At 40.9% G+C, this 18,176-nt stretch overlaps 4 protein-coding genes across 9 annotated transcripts in view; 2 read left to right on the top strand and 2 right to left on the bottom strand.

The window, feature by feature from the left end:
* The window catches only part of itgb4 (integrin, beta 4), a 29,854-nt gene extending 28,491 nt beyond the window's left edge, over positions 1–1,363 (top strand). For all 6 annotated transcript variants that reach the window (XM_061028947.1, XM_061028952.1, XM_061028951.1 and 3 more), the window contains one exon: positions 81–1,363. In XM_061028947.1, coding sequence (XP_060884930.1) covers positions 81–202 — 122 coding nt within the window. In that variant the 3' untranslated portion in view covers positions 203–1,363. The remainder of the gene's footprint in view (positions 1–80) is intronic.
* zgc:194990 (uncharacterized protein LOC568410 homolog) lies at positions 1,154–8,628 on the bottom strand. Its single transcript, XM_061028953.1, has 11 exons — positions 8,502–8,628; positions 7,965–8,138; positions 6,745–6,836; positions 6,533–6,631; positions 5,536–5,643; positions 4,573–4,731; positions 4,247–4,387; positions 3,907–3,958; positions 3,559–3,585; positions 3,197–3,223; positions 1,154–3,083 (listed from the first exon to the last, which is right to left on the bottom strand). The coding sequence occupies exons 3-11, from the start codon at positions 6,805–6,807 to the stop codon at positions 2,524–2,526; spliced, it is 1,236 nt and encodes a 411-aa protein (XP_060884936.1). The 5' UTR covers positions 6,808–6,836; positions 7,965–8,138; positions 8,502–8,628; the 3' UTR covers positions 1,154–2,523.
* Positions 8,629–10,375: 1,747 nt separating this feature from the next.
* Positions 10,376–15,657, top strand: si:ch211-250n8.1 (uncharacterized). The gene is made up of 16 exons (XM_061027798.1): positions 10,376–10,554; positions 10,887–10,994; positions 11,219–11,294; positions 11,825–11,981; positions 12,160–12,205; positions 12,320–12,378; positions 12,555–12,590; positions 12,796–12,848; positions 12,940–13,072; positions 14,359–14,573; positions 14,651–14,696; positions 14,781–14,846; positions 14,944–15,003; positions 15,075–15,160; positions 15,349–15,443; positions 15,526–15,657. Exons 1-16 carry the CDS (start codon positions 10,518–10,520, stop codon positions 15,558–15,560), a joined length of 1,308 nt encoding a protein of 435 aa, XP_060883781.1. The 5' UTR covers positions 10,376–10,517; the 3' UTR covers positions 15,561–15,657.
* Positions 15,658–15,666: 9 nt separating this feature from the next.
* Positions 15,667–17,803, bottom strand: LOC132955114 (histone H3.3A). Its single transcript, XM_061027802.1, has 4 exons — positions 17,671–17,803; positions 16,740–16,877; positions 16,482–16,635; positions 15,667–16,389 (listed from the first exon to the last, which is right to left on the bottom strand). Exons 2-4 carry the CDS (start codon positions 16,865–16,867, stop codon positions 16,261–16,263), a joined length of 411 nt encoding a protein of 136 aa, XP_060883785.1. The 5' UTR covers positions 16,868–16,877; positions 17,671–17,803; the 3' UTR covers positions 15,667–16,260.
* Between the last annotated feature and the right edge of the window lie 373 nt (positions 17,804–18,176).

Genomic DNA, 18,176 nt, shown 5'->3' with positions numbered 1-18,176 from the left:
TGCAGCATCACTTTATTTTTTTCTTAAAATCACAACAAGAATATGTTTATCTATTAATACCACCTGCATTTGTCCAACAGATGGGATGATGATGACCACACAGACCAGCGGCATGGTGACCCGTCAGGTTACTAAGGAAGTGGTTCAGAGGAGTGTCACAGGAGGAGCCACCGTCACAAAGAAGATGTTCTATGAGTCTTAAAATCGAAATCAACTGCACCAAAAATGAAACCCGTAAGGTCCAACATGACATGAAAACCTGACATTCTCTTTTAAAAAGAGTTAGCTTCAGGGTGCTCATCATGTGATCATTGCATGTTTTAATATATATACGTGAGATTCTGCAACCAAAAAAAAAGATTTCATTTATTAGATATTTGTCCTGTCTGTTACAAAATGTGGCTCCATACCTGAGGTTTATTTGAATATTTACATTCATTTTCACTGTTGCTTGTGTTGTATTTCACTCGTTTGTTTGAGCATGTCCCTTTGTTTAAGACTTCAGTCCCTCTGTAGGTTTAGAGCTGGAAACACTCTCTGGGCTTTAAATCAGGCCTGCACACACCAGTAATCTGACTGCGCTTCAGTAATCCAAAGTGACCTTTCTCTTTGTTTCCAATCCTCCACCTGTCTGTAATCGACGTGTCTGTGTGAGTGTGTGTGTGTGTGTGTGTGTGTGTGTGTGTGTGTGACGTGCAGGAGAGATTGTTTTGAAACGTCTGTGTGCGTCTTCAGCCAAGTGTTTTTATCTTTAGCGATCCAGATTATAAAAGCAAGCAAAGTGTATTTGGGAGATTTGTTCATAGTTTTGTATTATATTAAAGGTTTCTTTTCAAGCATATTTAATACTTTCTAAGGTTTTTACTCTAGCAGACTGACATAAGATTTTATGCCAAATAAAGACACATTTCATTCAGACTAGGAAGAGGTAATACAGAGCCATGATCAAAGCTCTGGTAGATGTGACATGTTTTCATAACTCATAAGTAGTTTTATACTCAAAAAAGAAACACACTGCTTTTGGTAGATGTTCTTTATGTTTGCTCACTGTGCATTGCATTATGGGTAGGTTGATCACCATTCACCGGTGAGATCTTGATATTTTATAGAAACAGCATACAAAGACAGAAAGATTGTATTTGCTTCCATGCAATTTTCTACTGTATTATGGCTCATCGTGTTTGAGCGGGTATTTTAGTCAGAAACATCTGATGAAGATGAATGGATGAACTTCACACCAAAAACACACATTTAAGTATTCTTGTACTTCAGATCAACGTGTATCAGTGACTCTTTCTCTGCATTGTTTCTTCTTTTTTTTTGGTGTGTCAATTCTATTGCACTTAATAAAGATTGAAAAGAACACGTGTATTTCTTTAGATCTGTGACCACTGAAGAAACGTTGGAGATTTTACATTTCATTTATTGGAGCTTCGATAGCTGAGTATTGCACACATGAACAAATAAAAAAAAACAGCTGCAGTACCAAGCTCATGCCTGACACATGTTTTCAGGAAGCTTGAGACGCAAAGTAGCAAAGAGTAAAAGACTCAAATCTTCACATGCATTGACTCGGCCTGTGTGCGATCACAAGCCCTCAGCAGCTGCACTGTTTCTGTGCACGGAGGCTCCAGTGAGTGGCTTTCACTTCTACAGTGCCTTCATGCTCTCATTTCATATGCATTGATCCAAATATCACCTTTGTGGCATATAAAACAAGCACCTTTTCAAACTACTCGATTAAAAAAAAACAAAAAAAAACAGTATGTTGTGTAACGCCAGCAGCATTATTGATCTCTAAACTCTGTTTTTGCTATCCTGACATGGGTTACTCTATCCCATATTCCAATGTCTTCAAACTCATATGACTAACATCTGAAGCCAGTATCAATATATGCACATGTGTTTTCCTGCAACTTACAGAGGAGTCTACGTCTCTTTTTAAGTTGAAATATACTATGCCTACTCTGAAAGTAACGGCCCAAGAGGACACAAACATAATATTCAGTGTTTTTCAAAATGTACACATGCACTGCAAAATAGGAACAAATCTCTCAACACAGGTTACATGTAAAAACATGCCATATTGATTTCAACATAAGGTTTTTTTAAGGTGCATTCGGCCACAAGCTGTATCCAAAGTGTATAAGATCATCTGAGCAGTTAACAGACTGAATCTTTTGAGCATAAGTAAAGCCTCCTCTAATCAACATGTCAGCATGGCAGGAATGTTCATTCATCCTTTATCAGTCAATACCTACCATGTGGAGTTGTAGTTATGCATCCCTGGTTTTTAGCCGACACTTCTCGGTCTCCATGAAGGCAGAGGGACAGGAAGTGAAATGCAGAATGATGGGGGCTACCTTCCTGATCTCACAGGGTCCGCCACAGAACAGTCCTGACTTTGAGTCCACAAACAGTACTTTTTTTTTTTTTAATTAAGTAATGGACCAGAATAAAAGCCCAGACTCTGCGGCTTACTTTGGATCAGAACTGAGAAGTGACTGGTGTATTTTAAGCAGCTCAGTTCCAGAGGCAGGGCCCGGGGCAGAGGCATGGCTGTCTGACATCTGCAGGCCTTATGGCCAGCTCTTTGACCACCTCCACAGTTCCAAACAGTGGGTACAGTTCCTCTGTGAACTTCTCGTTGTAGGTGTACAGATGGGAGCGCTTCTCAACATCGTAGAAAGACAGCTGACCTTGCTCATAGTCAAGGTACACCCCGACCTTCCGTGGCACCAGGCTCTGCGACAGCGAGTTGGAGGGCACAGTCAGAGCTTTCAGATCCGTTCCCCTCTCCAGGCGAAGAGTCAGGTAGCCTGAATCTGTGTTGAGAGAGCAGAAGCCATGCCTCACAGCCGAGGCCTTGGCCACACCGAGCCGCCAGTCCCGCTCGCCCACCTCCACCTCCCAGTAGTGGCGTCCGCTGGCGTAGCCTTCCTGGCCCACAGCACACCACCAGCTGTCGAAGCGCTGCTGGCAACGTGGGACGTCCTGGCGCTCCAGGCCGCACCTCATGCGCTTTCCATCGTCGGAGAGGAGTAGGCCGGGGTTGGCTGTGTCTGAATCCAGGGTGACCTCCTCTGTGGGGGGGGGGGGGGTAGAAGTTCACGAGGGAAAGGTTACAAACTGTAAATTATGAAAAAAGACTTTAAAGAGGAACAGAGATGATCAGAACAGGAAGTGGTTGTCATACCTGCAGCGTCGCAAATCCAATTCCACACTGTGGAGACAAAAGAAGAGTTCTTAAAAACAGGCATTTTTATATCAACCATGTGTGATGTCAGAGAAACCTGCAGACCTGAATGTTCATAAAAGCTCTTATCTTATCTATACACCAGCCACTAGCTGTTGTTACAAGTCGAGCAAGAACAATCATCAGAAGTGAGGAAATATAAAGAAGTGTTTTTTTAATGTTACCATTATCAGGGTAGATGACACAAAATGTTCTTATGCAAAAAAAAAAGTGTTTTTAATCATATGAATCTACAACTATTGAGTAAAGATTAGAAGATTTCTGTGTTGTTCATTTCAACAGGAGTCAGGATTTGAACTCACCACTGTGGGGGATGTAGCGGACAGAATCTGTAAAAGAAAGTGAAAAAAACACTTATCATCCGTCTTCTAAATAACATGCTGCTATCTAAAGCTGCATGTCTGCACGATCAATCAAACTTTGGACCCTGATTACTTCTAAAGGAAATGACTCGTCACGTTTCACTCCTGCTTCAGAGTTTGATTAAGTCAATAGTGCTTCTGTGTTAATCAATAGCAATTCACACGTCACCTACGACCTCTCAGCCTCCTGAATGCTGACAAGACGTCTTTATAATGTAACGATGTTAAGAGCTGTGTGTGTCGCTTTCAGAGGTTCAAAAAATGAGTTTAAAAAAAAAAAAAACGCACCAGTCCTCTGGCTCCTCTGCTTTCTCACCAGCCATTGCTTTGTCACATCCTCCTAGACACACACACACACACACACACACACACACACACACACACACAATCACACAACAACACGTAGAGACAACGCAGGCCAAGGTGAGCTTTACAATCTGATCAAGAGATTAGTCTGACTGGGTTTCATAACGATACATAATGATCACACCTCACTCTGTGGAACTGATAGCATCATGTAAATGTTGTTTTCAAGCCGTCCTAATCAAATATAACTCAGTAGACTGCTTCTCCAAATCACACGACATATATTCAACACCAGCTTAACGAGGGGTATAATGTGACAGACCTTAACAGAGCTGTCAGCGTTCAGCACAGCCAGCATGATGAGCTCCATAGCCGGGAGCAGGTTAGGCAGACGGCCCCTCTTCCACTGGAACTCCAGGTCGTCTAGCATCATGAGCACCGGCTCGCCTGGCCAGACGGTGGGCTGGAAAGAAGCAGTTTAACAGTCAGGGTTACACAACGACATGTTTACGGCGGGCTCATAGCTCAGGCGCATTCTTCTGATGATTGACAAGGACATGGTCAGGCGACGTCGTGTTTATGAGATGTGAGGAGGGAGCTGGGTCAGCCTTTAATCACAGACGAGGAGGAACCCACTCCATTAGTCACCTGAGGTCTGCTTTTCATCTCCCGTGCCCACTCCATGATGACTCTTTTGTGGGGCCCCATGTCACACTCCCCGCCAGACTCCAGGATGCAGAAGAGTTGTACCCTCCAGTCTTTCTTCTCTGGTTTCTCATAGTGGTGGTCAGACTGCATGATCCTCGGCTGAACAAGAAACACAGACAGAGCTGCAGCAATTCATCAACCACGCAGTGTGCATACAACCTGCAAATGTTTGATTCAAAGAATGTTTATGCATGAGGCAGGAAGGCGTTGGGGTTGGTTCATGCTCTTTTTCAATTTTAATTTAGTCATTTTGCATACATTTATGTAAATATCTTTTGCAATTAATATAAATTTGTACTGCCCAGAATTGTATTAGTTTTTCTTCTTTCAGTACTTTTCATACTTACATTGTGAACGCATTTGAGATCTGCATAGTATACTCACACTTTAATGATATAATGTACAGAGGCCATAACATCACATACAACCACACGTTATACTTGACTCTTTAATTCCAGTGATAAACGAGAACATTTCAGCTGTTTCCCTGAGATCTCCACTTGTTTATCTTGTAATCTCAGGATAAAAAAAGCTGATTTATCCCTGATAACTACATCATATCAGCTGTTTTCTCCGGATCTTGAGAAATTAAGGGGTTAACACAGCATAAACCAGCGCTGTTATCCCGATTCAATAAGATAAATAAGTGGAGATCTCATGAAAACAAGTGAAATTGACTCGTGGTCGCAGGAAAATGGAGTCAAATAAAATGTATGGATGTGTGTCCGCTTCAGGCTTCTGTAATTCTATTTTTAATTCTGTAATTCTATTCTATTCTATTCTATATCACTTTTAAAATGCTGTTTGCTTCCCGACATTAAAGTAAAGAAAAAAACGATTAGAGAGTATCTCTTAAATCAGGTTATTAGTGCAAACGTAGAACCAACTGTGAACCACACATACCTGCGCTCTCTTCTCCAACGCGCCTGACCACTCCACTATGAAATCACGACACACACTGGCCGGCCAAATGTCCTCACCGGTCCAGATGTGGCTGAGGATGTTTGACCTCTAGAGGAGAGGAAAAAGATCATGTAAGTGAAATGTATTGATTGATTGATTTTTACTTTTTCCTTCATCAGTAATATCACCCACCAACAGACTTAATACACATGATTAATATTCAGCAAAAGACACCAGAGAAGGAACATCATTTACAAATAATATAGAAAAGAAACATCTTGACATTTTTCCAAGGGTAGAGAATAAAGTGTTAAGCATCAAAAATCAATAACTTCTCCCTTTCTCAGGCTTGTAAACACTGATTTCAGTTTTCGTATTCTCATCATAATGCATTTCAGACAAAAGTGAACAGGGTCGCTCTTAACTTCTCCTATCTTAAAACATTCACACAACGTCTTAACGAGATATCTCCTTCACATTCATAAACAGAAATCAACTTTCTTATTGCGTTCTGACTGATAATGATAAGTTCATTTGTATTTCATCGTCCTAAAAAAACAACAACATGACGCTGTGTAGCCCCTACAGAGCTGAAGGTGTATCCCTCAAAGGAGAAACCTTATTGATTGACTTTATTTTAAGAGATCAAATAAACGATTCCACAATCTTATCATTTCAGATTTTCCCATCATTCATCCAGGAAGAAAAAACCCATATTGCCCTGAGCAGCCAAATCAAAAAGAAGAAGAAGAAGAATGCCCTAAAAGACCTTGTGCAGAGAGCTTATCTCTATGGAGACTGATTCTCCTTTGTGCTGTCGTCTTCCTGATCCATTATTCTCAGTGGTTGATGCACAGTCAGCATAGATTTTTGTTTACTATCAGACACCTTTTTTAATCTATCAAACTTTTTCAACGACAGAACCCGACATGCAAACAACGACCTCACACATGCATGTTTGTCAGCATCGTGCAGAAGAGGAGAAAAGAGTGTTCACCTGGCAAATTTTGTTGAGTTCTCGAGCCAATTCCATGATAAAAACCTGACTCTCCGCCAGCGGCTCCTTTTTCTCATGTTTCACTCGCTTACGAGACTCCTGTAGCACAGAATCAGATGATAACAGAGGAAACAAAATCAGGATGTGAAGCGCACAAGTTGTAACAAAATGTAGCACAGATCATGTGGCATCAAAGGAGTTGTTGACCGTACCTTGAGTCGGATCTTGAGCTTTTTGGCCGGTTCGATAAGGAACTGTAGGCAGTCCTTCATCATGCTGGCAGCTGGTGAACGTGGCTGATGCCCTGTGGTACAATAATAAAAAGCTTTAGTACACTGGCACACATTCACTCACTCTCAGGGGCTGAGATGAAGCTGACTGTGCTCCCCTCGTCCACACACAAATCGATGAGGGAGCAGAAATAGCTAATTTATGAGAGGTGGCAAAAGGTACGAGTGCGTGTCAAGAGAGAAAGAGAAAAGCACTGCAGAACTTTCCCCCACAGCTCTGCACTACAAGTCCACAGAGAACTCATTATGAGGCGGTCTGAGCTATCACTGGAGGAGGAGGAGGAGGAGGAGGAGGAGGAGGGGAAAGAAGAGGACCCACACATTGGTAGAGGAGTGAAAAGAGACAGCCCACCCACTCACTCAGCACACACACACACAAAAAAAGACCCCAAGTGAGTTGCTAAGGGACAAAACAATGTCCTAACAGGCAGAAAAAAATACTGCATGCTAACTGGATTTCCTGATGTGTGTGGGTTGATGCAGTCTTGATCACGGCCTTGAAATTGGAAATGTATTCCCAAGGAGATGTGAGACAGCAGTGCGGAGCATTTAAAAAAAACAAAAAAAACAAAACACTGCGGAGGGTGCGGGGGATCGTTGGACCGCTTTGCTGTTGATTCAGCAGTCCGCCCCTGCATCCCGGGTTTGATGCGCTGAGGGGGATTTTGCTGTTCTCTCTGTGATGAAGAGGTGGCAGCTAAGCCAAAAAGGATGCTGGTATTGACTTTCCAAGGACTGAAGAGACTAAATGGAGGTGGTAGTTTGAGAACTTTGGCAAGAGACAAAACATCCATGTGAAGGGCGATCAGCCAAGAGTGTGTAACCTTATTATCTAGTGAGTAATAACACCCTGCTGTGAGCTCGAATGAAACATGCATTAAACATGTGAGGATTGTGTGGATATGTGTGTTTGGTGAACCTTGTCACAGAGTCACAAGTCAAAGCTGTCCACATAGGTGTGTCTCAACACGTGCTGCAGAAGAAAACATGCCTCGTGCCATTGAGCCTGTTAAATCATTAAGATGATACCTATTGGATATGTGAGACACGCCGACTTGTAAAACGCAGAGTAAACATGGGGACAAGTAGATTCCATTACGTGAATTACCCAAAACATTATCATGAGAAGATGTCATCCTCACCTGATATGACAGAGAGGGTTTGTTGTTTGGAAATGAACGCAGAGTGTTGGCGGCTGAGGAGCTGCGCGCGGAGGAGCTGGCAGATTAGGGGAAATCCAGGATTATCATCTGTGATCTTGCTGTGCAAACACAAGTAGTGACTTTCTATATTGGGACTGATGGACCAACCTCTGCCTGAAAGTAAAAATACAAAAACAAACAGGCTAGTTTGTAGGCTTACAAAACCATAAAACGCAAAATATTACACAATAAGGGGATTTGTGGATTTTTTCTTCACTGAATGAACCTTAGAATAAAATGATATGCCTTCGTGTAGGCTGTATCTTCTCTGATATCTTGTGTTGTTTTTGGAAATGCAATGCAGGGGAACAAAATAACTGCCCTAGAAAGATTACGGTATTTTTTCTTTTTTGTTCCTACAAGAAATGGACAACAACAGCAAAGGCAAACAATATCACTTTGATTGATGACACCCTTTTTCAGAAGCACGATGAAAACTCAAATTGTCTTCATGCGAAAAATAAATTGCAGTTTTACCTTCTTAAATGACGGGTTTTCCTTTGCTCCGCTTCTTTGTGATATTTTCGTCCAAACTCTGACTCATTCAGCTCTCCGCCTTCAGACACTCACATCCACACACTGCTGCAGCCTCACTTCAACTGCGGACCCACAAACACAGCGCGGGCTTTAATGAACCACCGAGCTGCAGTTTGAAGGAGGAGCCGCTAGAGGTCACTATAGCGTCACTACAACCAGGGAGTCCGCAAATGGCTTTTTTTTTAATTAACTCTAGGGGGGGAAAAATCCGACAATTCTTCATTAATGGATGGCTGTATATAAATATTTTGCAGCAAAATTCTTCTTAGTATTATTATCATTATTAATATTGATCTCACCAAAAACAGTGGCCTACAAATGAGGGCATCTCTAAAAGGGACAGCATCTGCCTTATCACACAGGCTTTCTCTACGCTTCCAAATTTATGGAGAAGCTCACAAACAACTAGGGCTATTACTTACTATAAGGCCTAAGTGTCTTTTTCAATACCAAAGTCAGTCCTTAAAATGTTTATAGCGTACTGAAACACACATGTACGCCGAATAGGCTATATGAGAAAATTGAAAAGGGAAACACAAATTCTGAATGTAGACTATATGTATGTCGTTTTTAGCAGATAAAAACTTAAGTAAAATAACTTTGTCTTATGTGCAATACATTATGTCACATTTCATTTCCTACAGATGTAATTAACAATGTTGTTACATCACTTAACATGAAGTTTTGGATTTACTAAATTGTAAAAAATATAACAAAAAATGGTCTCGTTGTCCATCGTAAAGTAACTGTAATCCTTCTTTGACTGATCTTTCAAGGTGACAGAAAGTCATAGTGTTTGAAACATTTGGTGAGAAACTGGAATTCATTCACTAATACTTGTTGATCATACAGGTCTGGTTCTGTTTAAAGGATGTTGTTTAGTGCTCATGATGGATTCATGTTGGGTCTAAAGATAATATAACATATATATATACATATAATAATATAAGTGTCTCGAGATAACATTAGTTTATTAACTACACAAATAAAGATTGATTGATTGATTGATTGTTTGTTTGTTTGATTGTTTGTTTGATTGATTGTTTGATCGTTTGATTGTTTGATTGTTTGATCGTTTGTTTGATTGTTTGATCGTTTGATTGTTTGATCGTTTGATTGTTTGTTTGATTGATTGATTGATTGTTTGATTGTTTGTTTGATTGATTGATTGATTGATTGATTGATTGTTTGATTGTTTGATTGTTTGTTTGATTGTTTGATCGTTTGATTGTTTGATTGATTGATTGATTGATTGATTGATTGATTGATTGATTGTCGCATTCTTTAAATACTTGTGGTATTGTTGCAAAGTGTGAAATAAAGCTTTGTGAAATAAATGAGATAGCCTATGAGCCTAAACTGAGTCTTTGAAGGTATCATAGCTATACCACATTAATTGTGCTATTATTCTCCAGACGTGTTTACAGTTCTGCTTTTGCAATAGACTACCCGTGAAGTATTCAAATAAATATTTGATAATTTAGTATTTAAATATTTTTCAACGAATTACAGTGGGCTCAGTGAGTTAGCTGGTAGAATGGTTATAACCATCTATGTGGGATATTTTAAGGACAATATTTGATGGGACCTTAGCCTACATAACATTGTTATTGAAATAATTTAAAATGTCATTACACCGTGACAGATATTAGCCAGCCTACCTTTCCTGCATGACACATAATAGAAATGTATGCGACTAAAATTTGGCAAGGCAGCAGAAATCACCATAACACCGTCTCCAAGGGGACTCTGTGGTGGGTGTTTGAGATGTCTCATTCTTGGCTTTTTTTTCTCCCAAACAGATATTGAATGAGTGTTTAATCCTGTCGTTGTGTTTGTGTCTGGTCTGCTGGAATGGGAAGGTGTCTCGGTATGTTTACACGGAAGTGAGATTAAAGCGCGTCTCGTTGTGCTTCAATGACAGGAGAGGACTCGCATCACAGCTGGTAACTCAACATGGCACCAAAAGACCCTCTCCTCGGCACTCTCAAAGGTAGGACTACAACAACAGAAACGAATGATGCAAACCATCTGCGATTAGATCACAATATTTGTCTTTTGTGTAGTTGGTTGCTTCGTCCAGTTTTTTGGCTCGTTTCATGGCTCCAAAACAAACAAAGGTCTCTCCGTCATTTGACTTCTATATCTGCAAACACAAACGCATCATTATCGTCGTCATTTACACGAATATACACCTGCAAGGTCGTGTGTCTTCTGTGTGTTTTCTTTGACCGTGTTGACGTGTATAATGGTGATGTGACCTGGGTTGTAACGTGTATTTGTATAGCCTTACTGTCAGTTTGCGTGGTGTTGTGTTCCTTTCAGTGTGTGTGCTGAACCTGCAGTCAGATGGAGAGATCGTGACTGACTCCAACCCTCACCTCGCTTCCTGCTGTGAGCTTCTTGAGCTGGTCCTCAGGAAGGGGCTCCAACGTCAGTATCCCCATAATATCATGTATTTTGATCAGCTAATTCAGCGTTTCTTTAGATCAAATGAAACCCACATTTTATACCCATACGCTTAAATGTCTGCCATTGTTGTGCAAGCACAAACCATTTTTGTGTTTTAATATCTAGATGAGACATAATCGGAAGTCGCTACTATATTTGGACCGTCATTACAGTAAAGACTGAGTCTGTGTTTGTTCTCCCTGCAGAGCCAGTTCTGAGTCTGGTACACAGAGACTACTGGCACTGTTTTGAACAAATACCCCAACAAGATACCTGCGGCAGGTAAAACCAACCTGCATGGATAGTAGTTATCAGATACATTACATCAGGGATGGGCAACTTTGGTCACGGCAAGGGCCACATTCAATTAATTCTCCCTGCCAAAGGGCCAAATTGTAATATACAAAAACGATCAATTATGAATCAATTATTTAAAAAAAAATCAATTATGTCTCAAATTTAACTCAACATATGCCAGTGATCAAATATTATTATGGATGTATTTCTGGTTTTCATGATTTCATGGCAGATTTTGTCACATTTTCTTCATGTTTCCAATTAATTGATATGTAAAAATTGACCTGAGGGCCACATTGAGGGTTGATGGGGGCTGCATGTGGCCCCCGGGCCGCCAGTTGCCCACCCCTGCATTACATTATAATAACTATGCACTATGCAATGAGACACAATTGAATGCCTCTTATTCCTGCTGACATGCACACGTGTGTATGTGTGTGTGTGTTTGTGTGTGTGTGTGTGTGTGTGTGTGTGTGTGTGTGTGTGTGTGTATGTGTGTGTATGTGTGTGTGTAGGCTGTCTGCTCTGTCCTTGGCAGTGGAGCAGACCAGAGTCTGCAGGAAGCTGCTCTCAGCTCAGGGCCGAGGTCGCTACCTGCTCAGAGTGGCCCTCAGCCGCAAGGCTCTGCCTCAGTTCATCAAACACCTGCTGCATACAACCAGAGTCCTGGAGGTCAGATATGTGAACAAGATGCGTTCTCTATTTTGCATTAAGAGATAGATACATTTCCCTGTGACTGTAAGGTGCCGTGGATAAAGTGTTCTTCAAATGTATTCATGTTTAACTCTCTCTAATAGACTTTAAATGGCGTCTGTTCGTTCTGTGTTCATACTGTTTTTCTCCCCTCAAGTGGTACTGCCCCCAAATGTCCATTCTCAGGAATGAAGAATTTTTGGGTGGGTGTTTTTGATCTCACTGTCTTTCACTTGATACTGAGTAAACCCCAGGAAATCTGTGTCACCACTGCTACTCAGCTGGCAAGATAAACAACAATGTTCTTCCTCTTTTAGAGCCTTTTATGTCGCTGCTGCTGGTCCTCTCTCACGTGGACTTTAAACTGGACATGGAGGTTAGAGCAGCTCGTTTATTTCAAGCATTGAAAACTGCAAGTGTCCTATGTGTAAAAAATCTTAAGACTCAGGATATTACTTGAGAACAAAACCTTGATTGCTTAAATGCCAACTATAATTCACAAAAGGGCGTATATATTTTAAACGAATGACTTCAACTTGGCTCTTTTAACAGAATTGCAGTTTTCTGGATGAGAGCTGGCTCCTACCGGTAAGAAGAAATAATTTCTGATGAGTAACTCATGGCAACACTGAGACAGTCTGATGACATCTACACATGTATCGTGCTTTTAATTGCCATATGAGCCCTAAAATCACAACAACAAAAATCCAGCATGCAGCAGGGATTGCAACAACGGAAATCAGTCACGGAATAACGTGAGAGTTGTCCTGTTATTTTATGTTTATTGTTCCAGGTGTGTGAGACATATGAAGTAGTGCCCTGTCGGGAGATGGGGATGGTGTTGAGGTTTGTGCCTTCCACTCTACTTTCATGATCACACATGTACATTGTCAGAAGCAGATTAGTCCATGCATGTGTTTCTGTGTCTGTGTCGCAGGTATCTCAGTGGACGTGTCTTCGTTCTTGAGCTGATACCGGGTAGTCAGGCTCATGTTGACAAGTTTATCAGTCCTGGCGACGTCATTGATGAGATCAACGGCACCTCGCTGAGGAATTCTAAAATTGGACAGGTACCGTAAGCACACAGTGTTATACATCCAAATACCAAGCCGTGATATTAAGAGACATTGTGTTCCTATATGTGTCACCACACTGTAACTGGTGTGTTTAAAAGTCTGTACCTGCCCCAGTGGACTTTTTTTTTTGCAGATGACACAATGTGGTTTAACATAACTACAGAGAGGATCCTTACAGAGTTGAACCTTTGTGCAGCAGTAGGATGGTTTTTGTAGGGTGCATTTGCCTTTAATCATTTCATTACAGTCATGTTATGTCTGTTATGTAATCTTATGATCCCACTCGCCCCTTCCATTCCTAAATCTGTAGAAGCAGGACACAGGTTCAAAGTAAGGGATTTCATCGTTAAAGCTGCCACAATTCAACATTTTGCCAGTCCAGCCGTGTTAGGAACAAACAACAGGCGGTTCCAGTAAGTTTAATGATATCTCTGCTCAGCTCCAATGTCCCTGCAAAAACACACATGGGTGATTCCATACGGGTAGCCAATGGTGGCATGGGCGCCCCTTGAAATCTTGATGGCCACCTCAGGTGTCAGGCGTTTGAGCAGAGACCACCCCAAGAACGTACATTTGAAGAATGAAGCGTAGAGAAAGAATATGCTTCCATTATCTAGTGTTACTCAAAAGTTGACGTGATAAGTGCAGACAGAAAGGGTAAATAAGTGTCCGTTTTCATGTGGATACACACAACACACCCCTGACACCATGTCAGTGTGAGCAAGCATGCACAACACTAGGACCCTGACATTGAAGCATGTGATGTCATTATTCCTTTAATGAATTTTACCACAGCTTTTTATTTTGGAACATGTAATTGTACTTTTGAAAGCCTGTTTAGACCTCTTGTCAGAACTGTGTGTATAGACTACTTGATAAACATCTCTATGAATGTTTCACATATCTGTTCCGTGTACGCCCAGTTCAAGTTAAAAAACACACAGCTTATAATTCTATCATTACTTGTAGTTCAATGACAATGCAAATTTGTTCCTATAAGCACCCAACCTGAGTAGTGGTCTAATCTGCACCTTTGCATGTATGTGCATTGTTAACATGACACATAGAAACACAGATTGTAGATATGTTGAGACATCTTCATACTAAACAGGTATACAGTGACAAGGGATTTTTTTGAGCCAATCTAGAACATTGGACAAATCACAGCCTCGTTATGACAATATAAAAAATGTATTACTTTCTGGTTTTTGTATTGGTTTTCAACATAATCAAACGTTTTATTACATTTTCTACCCCGGACATTTTCTGTGTTGTCCCAGGCAGGAGTTGTTATGTCTCGGCTGAAGGGCTGCCCTCTGTCCATCTGTGTTTTGCGTTGGAGGGCTCAGGATGGAACAGTGTTTAGACCCCTTATCAAACCCCTACAGGCCCTGAGGATAGAGAACCCCACCCTTCAACTTGGCCCCGCTCCATCCCAGCAGTGTGCCACCACAGAGCGGAAATCTGCACCATCACAGTGTCTCAAAGAAGGGAGGCAAGTTAGTTAAATCTTTTTGCTGTGGTTTAAAGATTATTGAACAGGAATTTAAGCCCAACTATTTTCTCTTGCAGGATTGTGCATATAGTGCAGTTCTTGGGCAAAGCAAACATAGGAATGGTAATTTGAGTCTTACTGTTAAATGAACAGTTCAGTTTAATCATGTGCTTGTTAATCGTAACACTAATATTTGTATTACTTCAGAATGGAGGCAAGGAGGTACTGCAGCAAGTCATCCCACAAGTTTTACAGAAGAACCTGCCAAGCAAGGTAAAAAAACCACTCATGTGTCGCAGGGCATGTTGGATACAGTCATGTTTCTAGGGATAGTTTCTTGTCAATAACGTTTATGTTGAATGTCTTGCAGGAGGTGCTTCTTGACCTGAAGGAAACACATTTGACTTGCACAGACAGAAGCAGTAAGCTGGTAAGTGACGTCTATAAAAATCACAAGTGTAGTTATGTTATTGGTCTATGACACATTTTTGGTTTCCTCAGGAGCTGTTTGACTATCACTACCCAGAGATTTCATGTGTAGGGAGATTCAGTCAACATGACTACACCATATTTGCATTCTGTGTGGCGTAAGTATAAATTATACTAATTACACATCAACATGCTAGTGGAATTATAAAATTAAGCATATTTTGACCTTTTCACCCATCCCTCTGTAGTTTGATTCAACATGCATTTTGTGATGAAATACCTGAGCCATTGGGGCTTTCTTATTGGCTAAATACAGATGTCAAGACATGGTTGGTTCTGTTCACAGAGACTCCCCAGAAACCCCTCAGTCCACAGGCTTCTGCTGTGTGGCACTCAGAGCCAGCACTATCAAGGACTGTGAGGACATAGTCTGTCGTATAGGTGAGGCAAAGCATTTTACAGCTGTGTGCAAGTGGTTATGCAAATCAGATTAAGTCGTCTAAAGGTGTTATTTTCATTACAGCTACTGGATTCAAGCATACCGAGTGGTTTGTATGACAGTCACCAAACATGTCTACTTGATCCTTGGGGAGTGCCTGTAAATAAACTTCAAGTGTTAAAAACAGAATCTTACTCATTGTCTGAAAAAACACAACAGCACAAGTTATTTCTACTCATAAAGACCTTTAATAGAAAGACATGTGACAACATCTTCATAAATAGTATTAAATGTAGCTGCCAAGATTTATGTTGAAAAACATGTAAAAAGCAGTCCAGAAAAATACAGGAGGGTCTGCCATAGTCCTGGTCTGAGTGTTAAGCATTAGCAAGTGTTGTAGCCAAAACCTGTGCACTGCAGTCAGACCGGTTTAGCAAGACATGCTGGCATTTTGTGGTAAATGGTTTGATAGGTAAAGAATCCCTAGACCCTTATGGAAGATGTGAATGTATCCTTTTGTTAAAGACACCATTTCCAAACAGCCTTATACCCGAATAGAAGTCAAGAGGTGGTACGACACGTAGTAATGACGAATGAATGAATAGGTGTGTTCTCCTACTGCATAACATTTCAAACTACCCTAAGCATATATTCAGGCTTGTGGAATGATCGATGAATCTCTCAATCTAAAACACATTACAAAATCAGAAAAGAAAAAAAAATTATAAAAATGGTAAAAATACCCAAGAAATAAAAATGTCCACAAAATGTTTAAGTACGATAAATAGTATCATTTGTCTTGATGCCGCTACTTGCTGCTTAGGCTCTCTCTCCCCTTATCCTACGAGCCAGCTGGATGTCTTTGGGCATGATGGTGACACGCTTGGCATGGATGGCGCACAAGTTGGTGTCTTCAAACAGACCCACAAGGTAAGCCTCACTGGCCTCCTGTCAAAACAAAAGAAAAAAAAATGAGTTAAATACTGCTCCTCATGACCTACTGGTACCATTAATCTCAAGCATTTAAGTCAATGTGTTACCTGAAGAGCACCAATGGCAGCACTCTGGAAACGCAGATCAGTCTTGAAATCCTGGGCAATTTCTCTGACCAGACGCTGGAAGGGCAGCTTGCGAATAAGAAGCTCTGTGGACTTCTGGTAACGACGGATCTCCCTCAGAGCCACAGTTCCTGGCCTACACAACAAAGGATTAAAGAGATGTTAAAACAGGGCATTACTACGTACAGACACTAAACTAACAACAAACATACACTATTTTTGAGTTTTAAAACTCCACACCTGTAACGATGGGGCTTCTTCACGCCTCCCGTTGAAGGTGCGCTCTTCCTGGCTGCCTTGGTAGCGAGCTGCTTCCTTGGCGCCTTTCCTCCGGTGGATTTACGGGCAGTCTGCTTGGTACGGGCCATCTCGTGTTTGCTAAAAATACAGAACCGGAACTGAGATTAAAATCAGACTCCTGTATAGATCTTGACCTAACAGCAGCATGACGTAGCATGACTGAAGAAGTAGCCGACTCGTAAATCATCAAATCAGGATGCTAAGCTAGCCTCGAAACAATTCAACACAGGCTACACCCCTCCCCCAGATTGAACCCACTGAGAGGCGTTTGATCAAATAGACTCAGTCAACCTTACTAAAACACTAACACTGATATATGTGACACACAGAAGCAAGTTAGTAAATAATAAACAATAGTTCCGTTGATCATCGCTCAAACAAAACAATTTATTAACCAACTTTCAGCCGAGACAAAGTGTCACAACAACCGGGGCCTACACCAGCACAACATGTCTGCCTTTTGCTTCTTTCGACATCGCCATTTTCACAGCCTCTCATCGACACTACCTCCATTTCATTTTACAGTCTTATTTAGATTATATTTACAATTACTGGTTTGTTAGAATAAGGTCATAACCATTTTTTTTAACCTTAACGTGGCAAATATCGGTAACACCAGACTCGCAATAGTCCCTGAGTGTTGCTTCATAAAGCTTCAGGTTGACATTCATCTGGAGCCTCGACGGTGAGAAACTCCATTGTTCTATTTTTAGCTAATGTTAGCAAAGCCACACGTTAGCCTGTTCGGCTAAATGTGCCCGTAGACGTGAATTCCTGTGTAACCACGACAATTATAACACAACTCACAACAACAACAACAACAACAAGGACTTGTAAACGTATTACTGTCGGATCAATTTGATATATTTACCTCTAAGATATCAGTTAGTATGACGCACCAGCCGCGGCTGTAAGTCCAGATAGGTTTTCTTGCGAAAAACGTTTTGCGTTACGAGGGTTCAGGCCGTGTATTTATAGTGTTTCATGACGTCATACTTGGAAACACTGTACGCTCATTGGTTCACCTCCCATACCAGACTTTTGCGTCAATAAATACTATATTCTTCTTCTCTTTTTTTTTGATACTACTCTCAAATGTACTTTTATTTTTTCACGCTTATTTATTTATTTTTATTTGGTTATTGTATTCTATTTTTTTTTTTTTTTTTCTGTGAGTTTTCCAATCTTGCACTTTTATTCTTGTCTTTAAACTACGAGGTCTATTTGTTGGTCTGGGAGGGTTGTTTATAGGGCGAAGTGATACTGGGTTTTTGAATGTTTCTGAGGAAAAAAATAAAAACGTTGACTGCATCCCAATTGCACTGTATGTTTTGAACTTGCTTTAATAAAAATATGTTGATAAAAAAAAAACTACTA

The sequence above is a fragment of the Labrus mixtus genome, chromosome 21 (genome assembly GCF_963584025.1).
Source record: "Labrus mixtus chromosome 21, fLabMix1.1, whole genome shotgun sequence".
Classification (NCBI taxonomy): Eukaryota; Metazoa; Chordata; class Actinopteri; order Labriformes; family Labridae; genus Labrus; species Labrus mixtus.
This window is presented reverse-complemented; position numbering and strand designations above follow the sequence as displayed.

Bases quoted from the DNA above. Each gene is read 5' to 3' on its own strand.
- LOC132955114 (XM_061027802.1), bottom strand. From the start codon at position 16,867: ATGGCCCGTACCAAGCAGACTGCCCGTAAATCCACCGGAGGAAAGGCG. The intron at 16,636-16,739 runs GTGTGGAGTTTT...TTTGTTGTGTAG, and splicing joins AAGAAGCCCCATCGTTACAG to GCCAGGAACTGTGGCTCTGA. The intron at 16,390-16,481 runs GTAACACATTGA...TTGTTTTGACAG, and splicing joins CTGCCATTGGTGCTCTTCAG to GAGGCCAGTGAGGCTTACCT.
- zgc:194990 (XM_061028953.1), bottom strand. From the start codon at position 6,807: ATGATGAAGGACTGCCTACAGTTCCTTATCGAACCGGCCAAAAAGCTC. The intron at 6,632-6,744 runs GTACGGTCAACA...TCTGTGCTACAG, and splicing joins AGCTCAAGATCCGACTCAAG to GAGTCTCGTAAGCGAGTGAA. The intron at 3,586-3,906 runs GTGCGTTTTTTT...TTTCTTTTACAG, and splicing joins GCAGAGGAGCCAGAGGACTG to ATTCTGTCCGCTACATCCCC.
- si:ch211-250n8.1 (XM_061027798.1), top strand. From the start codon at position 10,518: ATGGCACCAAAAGACCCTCTCCTCGGCACTCTCAAAG. The intron at 10,555-10,886 runs GTAGGACTACAA...TGTTCCTTTCAG, and splicing joins TCTCCTCGGCACTCTCAAAG to TGTGTGTGCTGAACCTGCAG. The intron at 15,004-15,074 runs GTAAGTGACGTC...TGGTTTCCTCAG, and splicing joins CAGACAGAAGCAGTAAGCTG to GAGCTGTTTGACTATCACTA.